The sequence below is a fragment of the Triturus cristatus genome, chromosome 7, assembly GCF_964204655.1.
Source record: "Triturus cristatus chromosome 7, aTriCri1.1, whole genome shotgun sequence".
Taxonomy (NCBI): domain Eukaryota; kingdom Metazoa; phylum Chordata; class Amphibia; order Caudata; family Salamandridae; genus Triturus; species Triturus cristatus.
Window position 1 is genome coordinate 502,773,645 of NC_140590.1, and position 8,852 is coordinate 502,782,496.

At 44.6% G+C, this 8,852-nt stretch overlaps 1 protein-coding gene across 1 annotated transcript; it reads right to left on the reverse strand.

Moving 5' to 3' along the window:
* Positions 1-484: 484 nt before the first annotated feature.
* LOC146809986 (uncharacterized) lies at positions 485-8,249 on the reverse strand. The gene is given in 3 exon segments (XM_085614929.1): positions 485-3,003; positions 3,234-3,348; positions 8,136-8,249. Coding segments are annotated over 3 exon segments (2,748 nt in total).
* Positions 8,250-8,852: the final 603 nt, after the last annotated feature.

Below are 8,852 nucleotides of genomic sequence, written 5' to 3' on the forward strand. Positions count from 1 at the left end.
CTAAATGAGGGAAACAAGCACCTATCAAACAAATACACACATTATGAAAGATTTCATTGCATTCAGAAACAAATGCAAAAAACCCCAACATTTTACTTTTAATGGGAAGTTTGAAACTTTTCTAAAATCAATTGAGACCACCCATTGGCCACACAGTATTGTATTTGATGTATTTGCGCTGCTCCCAAAAATCTATTTCTTTGAGGATACCAAATGTATTATTAGCCTCCAATTTCATATTTCTGCACATTTATAAAAACCTTTTTGAATGTTCAGTTGTACATTTTGCATCTATATCGATATACACATTATTATTTGGCCAACATTACTATGTTTTATGAGCAGTCTAGGACCCCTTCATAGGTGTTGCGGGCCCCTAGGTGTCCTTGGGGCACATGTTAAGAATGCTTATCAAGATGATTTCTAATCAAATGCGCTATAAAAAGAGACGTGCATGTAGGAGAACTTTCTATCATGATTTGCTTTAATCTATTTCAAACAGATTTGGAATTTCACTAACAAATGATTCATTTTCTACCTGAATGTAAAAACAGGCACATTTTATCATTGATATCCTGATAGCTGTGATGATGTTATCTACTACTACCAGATGAACTGGTTCACGGATGTCATAGGATTCACACTTAAGTGGAACCATGAGTGCTATATTAATAGAAACGTCTGCCAGCTTACACTGAATGAATCTAGTGACCCTGCCATAGGCAAACACCCCAGATTCTGTTTCATATTTTATTACACTTTGGTCTCTCCTCTGAATACGAGTGTAATTTGAGCTGTAAACAAGAATATTGTTTTTTTCTAAAAATATTTTGTTATAGGCTACTACATCAGAGCCTAAAATATGAGTGATCTGAGTTACTGCTACATATTCATTCTCTGTTAAGCTGTAAGGGTATGTAGAACCAACGCTATAAATGCAATTTTCTAGTTTTACGTATCGTTGTCTGTTTCTCTTATATGAACACATCATACTCTGGTAAAATTCTGCCTCAACACTATCAGGAGGCAAATGATTTTCCACTAACACAGGTATTACTTGTATCATATTTACTGCATCTAGAATTTGTGTTTCTATACCTACTGTACCATGCACATGTTGTAAAAGGAAACCATTAAGATCTTCAAAAACAAAACAATTAGCAGTAAACAGAGGCCCTGCTGCTCTTACACTGTCCACTAAATGGACCAATTGATGAACATTCATTGTCAAAAATCTTTTTTCATATAAATCATTAAACAGTTGCACAAACAATAGTAAACACTGTTCTGCTATATTTAAATCTTCCTGGCTAATGTCATCATTTAATAGCTTATGAATTGCTTTCATAAGTACACAAAAGTGTAAATAGCGTGATCTATCTAAAACATGTTTTAAAACAGGCATTCCATAAAATAAAAGAAAGTTTCGAAACTCTGAGGCCTTCCAATATGGTAGTTCATCAACAGACCTTGGAACTCTACTAACATCCAGTGTGGGTTTTATCTGTTTCAAATAGACATTAACTACTTTGACTTTTTCATAAAAAGAGTATGAATGGTGCTTATATTCTTTAGTGAACCAGATGGTCATCAACAATTTCATAATGCCACTACATACGCCATGCATGTAATCAATCACAAATCCTCTGCTTACACAAAAATGTTTCAAAAACATGAACCACATGGGACCTTTGATCCCTCTTACACTGTAATCGGAAAGTCCACTCTCGATATTAGCTATTGCACTGTTTACATCCGATTTAATAGTATCAAGTGTCCTTGGTGGCCCTTTTGGGTTTTCAGCATTGTAGGGAAATACTCTACAGTGCCCTTTTCCTGAAACAGTGACTTCACCCTCTTGTAAACAATGCCAGCACCCAAACTTCCCATTAAACTGGGTGCTGTTTGAAACAAGACAACGAGCTGGTAAATCACATGTGATTGTCAGAAGTGTAGCGTGGCAAGTAAAACTACAATTGTTGTGATCTTTAAATGACACTCCACTTTCCAGCTGTGCAAGTTCGTTCTTTAATGGTTGTAAGAAAGACCACATTATTGGCTTTTTTGCAGAAACCCAAATACCATATAGTAATATATTTTCACGCAGCTTTCTTTGGGATGCAGGCAGCTCGTTTACCATTAAGTACACTGGCCACATTGATATTTTTGAACGTTTAAATACAGGAACACCATCTGTGTTCATTGCAAATGAAAGGCTGTTAGGGTTTTTCAGGAATCCACTCTTGAATAAATCCAAATACATTTCCCCATCATATACATCTTTCATTGTTTGTTTCTCATTCTCCATTTAGTGATCAAATCGATGTTTCCTCACCTTTTCTGTAAAATGTCTCCGCCTAAACATAGTCTGTAACTGTGCAATTACGCTATGCTGAATGAAATAAGACACCGATTCAATTTGACTCAAATCTTTCCCACAGTGTTGGTTAGTACAGGTCTGAGTGTTTTTATCAACATGTGTATAGCAAGTGGCACAATAGTAAGTAATATTTGGGGCCTTAACACTTTTTGTGATATATCTGTGAAGGTGATACATAGTTCTGAACATTCTATTATCACATGGCAAGAGCAAATAGATGAGATTCAGCATATAGCCAGCTGCCTCATCACTCAAGCGAAAACGAATAATAAAGCAACAAAGCAATAGTATGGCGACCCCTAAGCATTTGTTAGAGCCCTCAAAAATAGGTGATGATTCATCTGTGTTATTAGTTTGATCAGAACCAACTTGAAGATCTTCGTACTCATTTTGAATGGTATATCCAACTTGTTCCAAAAGTTGTTCAAAACCAGAATCCGAGTCATTAATTAAATCATCTTTAAGTTGAGCATCCATTTCACCTTTTAAGCTGCTACAAAGCGTATCCCAAACAGCATCAATTGGATCTTCATCTGTGTCCTCTACTGGTGGGGTATAATCTGGTAATGCTGGACAGTTGGCTGAATGCACTGTATGCTCTGCAGAAGGTGATGTATGAATAACTATGACAAAAGAAAGTACGTCATTGTACATTTAGTAAGCAAAATATGGTTAATTTGATTGTAAATGTATTGTACGTCAGTAACCAATTACATTTCCTGTGACAGAAACTCAATGTGGGTTGATGAGGACCTTCATTTTTGCAAGTGATGTGCTGTCAAACTATATACTTTCAGACATCAAATTGTTAATGCAAGCGGTATAAAAAGGAGTTTATAATTTCATACTGTACCATTGGGGATAATGTCATCTGCTGTGCTTGAAGTCTGCAAGGATCCTACTTTTACTTTCTTTGGTGCTATATGTTGTATAATGATGTCATCTGTTTCTTTAATGAAATGTTCTGTCTACTCTCATGTAGAAAAAGGACCAATTAATTCAATTCAGCACTTGGTAACGTGTAGCACAGGATTTTTTGCGACTTCTAAAAGTCCCTCACTTTTTGAGCAATTCTTGTACCCACAGCATTATTTCTTGTGTGTCTTGTGTTTTCACCACATATGCATGGCTATTAGGAAGGGACATATTTACAACTTCTGGCGCATCTCTGCAAATCAGCAGAGATGCGCCAGAAGATTTGCGTCATGCAAAACTACCCTTGCATCATGGCGGTGCGTCAGTCCTTACGCCTGGTTCAAGCAGGCGTAAGGAATTGACGCAGTAGCGTCGCAAAAGTGCCTGCATGAAATCTTGTAGATTTCACGCAGGCACTTTTGCGAGGCGCACCTGCCCCGGGAACACCCACATGTGGTGCAGGGCTTTACAACCTGACACATCTGCCTAGATGCATCATGTTGTAAATGGGTCACAGGGATCGCCACATTTACGCTGCCGATGCGTGACGCAAGTGACGCAACGGCGGCGTAAACGTGACGCAAGGGGCTTGTAAATATGCCCCAGTATTTTTTGGGAACCAGAAGCGTACCCTTCCAGGACAAAACCCAGGCTAGACTCTCACAGACATTGCATTCTAGTGCAGTGGTGCTAGAGAGAGAGATAGACATGACCCTTCCCCGCTCTCTCCCTGGTTATGCAACACAGCCAATCGGGTGCTGCACTGCGTTCAGTGACAGATTTGTAAAGCTGGGCCTTACTTTAGAACTTGTGGCATTGCAACCAATATTTGGTATTGTGTAAAAAAAGGCATATTACATCAAAGTGACCTGTTTTCAACAGGAAAGTACATCTAAGGTTGTCTGCCAAATGTTTTCCTACCAGTCCTAAACTAGTAGGGAATACTGGCAGGCGGCTAACGTGCTCCTAACATGGAATTGTCAAGGTGTAATGCACCTGTAATGATTTATTAGTGATCTACAGGCATTCTAAATTATTAATTAAATCATCTGGGAGTAATCTACTCTTATCCTTCAGTTTAAAGTCATCTAGGAGTATTTGAAATAATCATGAGTAATCCAAGCTCCTTTTGGAGTTGGCATTACAGCACCCTAGAGTAATCTACAGTCATTACTAAAAATATAATGGGGCCTTTCTGAAGTAATCAATAGCGATCCTGAAGCTGTCATAGGATCATCCAGAAATAATCCACATTCATCCGGAAATTGTCATGGGATCATTCCAGAGTAATCAACTTCCATCCTGAAGCGGTTATAGGATCATCCAGGAATAATTGACAGCCATCCTTAAATTGGCTAGAACCCATCCTGGAGTAATTCTCACTCATCCTGAAGTTGTCAATTAGTATTCGTGGAGTTGTAAAAGGTAATCACTCCCTGCCAGTGGAAGTCATCAGAGCACCATCCTAGGGTAGTTTTTGTGATGAGTCTATAGAGTCATCTCATTTAAATATATCTTCCTATAGGCATACTCCAGGATGGCTTTGGATGACTTCCCCAGATAATTGCAGGAATAGCCTGATTGTAATCATCGGATGAGTACAGAATGATTCCAGGATGATCTTCCTTTTTGACTAGGGTTGCCCCAGTTCTCAAAAGATGAAATTAATGTGCCGACTGAGACGTGCCTCCCCAATCATCACCAACTTCCCTAAAGCCCACCCTATACAACAATCAATACACAATAAATGTCTGCCCCCGCTCAAAGAAGGAGAAATGAATAAAGGGAAGTATATCAATGAAAGTCACTAAACACAACTCCCAACACTCAAGGCACACACTCAACTCCACACACAACCAATGAAATATCTAGCTCTGAGGTGGGGTAATGTGTGCCGGCACCAGCTGCAATCACAGCCGCACCCTACAGCACACCTCCACAACCGGCCACTGTCACTCAGACCTGTCTCTCACCTACACTCAACAATAACGCCACCACAAAGTCACTCCAAACCCAACAATTATCACATAAATACACCCTCTCTTACCACGCCAACTGTCCCAGACCACTGCGAGGGTGGTTGGCCGTGCCTGAGTATTTCACACCCATCTCTCGTAATCACTCAAGAGCCCTTTACCAACATTATGAAAGAGTCTCAAACATGAATTGCATATCTTCGGCCACAGTTCCTGCCCTGCCCATCTCAGTGGTCCACAGCAGATTGTCCACTTCCCAGTCAGCAGAGTCTCAGCCACGATTTTGGCACTACTATTGTCAGAGTTGGAGGCCGTTACCGCCTCCAGGAGTGCCTCACCTCCACACATCCAGATCTCTGCTGTTCAGGGTCCAAGGTGTGCATCCACACTACCTCACGTTCCGACCTCAGATGTTCTAGATCTAGGGTACCATCCTGGTGGACTACCACACATTGGAAAGAGTGGGAGGCCCGCCCGCCGCACCGTCTAGGTCTACTCACTGGTCACTGGACCCAGGCCTTCAAGGGCTGATCCCATGCCGCCTGGGGACCAGGATCCAACCATCTCACTGCACTTCAAGCCAGTCCTAGGCGGCCTCCGCAGTAGTGATGAAATGTGCATGGTCAGCATGGAGCACTTTCAACTTGGCCGAGTGGAGGAGAATATATTGGAGCCCCGTTGTCTTCAGTTTTTTTTTCACCGCTCCTCCCAAAGGACGTCCGCATCTGCTGCACCAGGAGGATGTAATCACGAAAGATACAGATCACATGGTTTTCAACGTGGGTTCACCATCCTGCCAGAGAGCTCGTAGAATGGAGTCTCATTTCCTATAGTTCAAGATGTTCACAATGATCGTGCTAAGAGGGGCCCCTACCGGTGGCATAGGGGCAAGGACACAGTGTGCTTGCTCAATTACCAAAATGGAAGACAAGGCAGCAATCGGGCACACATTTTTAATCCATCACTAAAGAAGGGCGATTGGTCCTCAACCCCATCCAGAAATCCAACAAAGCGGGGGTTGCATCTCGTGGATCAAACATCTGTACATTTGGCCCTGTGCTCCAAGGCCGCCATTTCGGCTGAAAGGTCAGTCAGCATGGCCTTCAGGGGGGAGACCTTCGCCCTGCAGTTCAAAAACATTCTGCTCCATGGCCATGGACCCCACTGTGTAGAGGTCAACTCTCAAAAGTCCAACATCCAGGGAGACAATGTCTTTTTTGGCCTGCACGGCAGCACTGGACACCTCTATAGTAGCCAGTATTTACATCCCAGTAGGATCCTGAGTTGTCCCTGGTCCCGCAGCGGCTCCCCACAGGGAGGGTTTCCTCTCACAGGTGCTCCATGGACCCAAAATTGGTCCATCTTAGCCTGTTACATTCCTCTTTGTGGTCTATCTTTCCCCATAAAATTTGTGTGCCAGATGGGAATGAGAGAAGGAGGACTGGGGGCCCCAGAAGGTACAGACTTCTATGCCACTGAGGGGCGAGAGTGCTATATTAGATGTCATGAGGGTCTCACCATCCACGGAGGTTGGAAGAGAAAGGGGGGTTTATGTAAGCCACACAGAAACCACGATGGAAGCAATATGAGGGCAGTACAGATTCCCAGTGGCTGACGCTCAGCACTTCACACCACCCCAGAGTGATCAGACATTGGAGGCACGTCCCCAGGCGCCCTGGCTCTCCAGCCCACAACCACCATCACTCTCCATCGACCCTTAGCCAATATGAGGTACCACTGGCGAGCCAGGGACACTGAGGACCCGAGTAGGCGGTCAGGTGCAGCCACCCAGGTTATGCAGGGCTAGGCAAGCAGTATATTAGGTAGTCAAAGGGTGCAGGATGGACTGCTAAACATGATGCCTGTTCCAAGAGAGTGTTGCAATGCAGAACACAGTTTCACCAATGGACCAGCCAATCAACATAAGGCAGGGACCTCTAAGTACCTCTTCAGCCACCCACTACAGGCAGAGGAGCAAACACTCCTTCAAGCAGGGATGCAGGGCCCTCTTTTTTGGGGGGGGGGGCTTATATAGCACAAACTGGACCCAGAGGTATCAGAGCACTTTAAATCAGCACCAGTTGCGTTACAGAAGGATACATTCATTTTGTTAAGCGCGGGGCGATTAAGTGATTTGCCCAGAAACACAGGATGTTGAGCATACCTGCCGAGACTCAAACCCGGTTCCTCAGAGGTCAACCGCTCTAGCAGCTATACGGCCTCGGACCCCGTGAGTCCGAATGTCTCTCCCCAGCCAGAGCGCAGGAATATAAGCAGATTCATGTATTGCCAGCAATGTCTCCACTCCATTGAGGGGGACCCCATGTCTGGATGGCTGCTGCCAGCCGGCTTGCCCTGCAAGCAGGCTACCAGCCTCAGGGCAGCAGGACCAAAGCTCTGCAGCTCATCTCACAAAGGTCCCAGTAGCTCGCAGGGGCAGTGAGGGAGTCTCCACTCTCCACCCCATGACAGACGCCTCCGCCCTCAAGGATCAGGGCAGGTTGTACACTCAGCTGTCGATAGAGAGTCTCACAGAAGGCCAGGGAAGGCAGGCAGGACCACAGCATTGTCTCCACTCCCAAGTTGTCTGCTTCATAGCAGGGTCCTCCACACAGCAGTCCAGTCTGCCCCCCCCGGCAATGGCATCAGGCCACCAAACACCTTTGCTGATCATCACTGGATCACCTGCACAGCCCAACACCTGCGCCAGGGGCGTAACACAGACGGGGGATGCGGGGGGCCACGAAGCTCCAGGGGGCCCCCTCAGCACAATGCTCTGGCCCGGGAGCTCCTGATTGAGCCCCGAGGGGGCCCCTCCACATACCTTGCAGGGGGGCCCCCTCAAGTTTCATTACGCCACTGACCTGCGTCATCAGCTGCTGTGATGAAGGGTCCCCATAAACAGCTGGAACCACTGCAGAGCTCAGCTGCATGCGCCACTCTGGGATCAGCGACCAGATGGAGGGGTCAGCACTCATGGCACAGTGCCATCCATGCTCCTCCAATCAGGGTCAGCAAGAGGATTAATACTGTCAGAACGGGTGAAGACCGGAAATGCTGGGATGCTATCCACTAGGATGACTGGCAATCAAAACTGAAGTCATTCATGGAAGCTGGATAGGATTATGTAGAGAAGACTGACAACTGAATAGCAGATTGCTTTTGCTGCTTCTGACCTCCAATAGCCAAGCAGGGCGTGGCAGACGGCATGCCTTTTTTAGGCTCAGGTTTAAAAATGGCCGCTGAAATGATTACAGAAGGGTCCAGATGCTCTAGATGCTAAAAATGACAACTGGAAAGTTTCTAGAAGGTTTCAGAAGGTTCTCAAGTTAGCACAATTAGGCCAAATCAGATTGGTGGTGAATTCTGTGGACAGATGGCCCTTTAAACACTTGATAACTTAAATATTATGATGTTAGGCCTCACTACTGTGTGTGCCTTGAGCTACACATGTGACTACTGTGTTCCTGATTGCTCCTACTGGCCATGACACTGCCCCCTTTGTTGTTATGACTAAGATGTTTCAAGGGTGCCAGGTGAGCTTGCTAGATATCGGCAACACAGGGCAGAGCACATTAGGG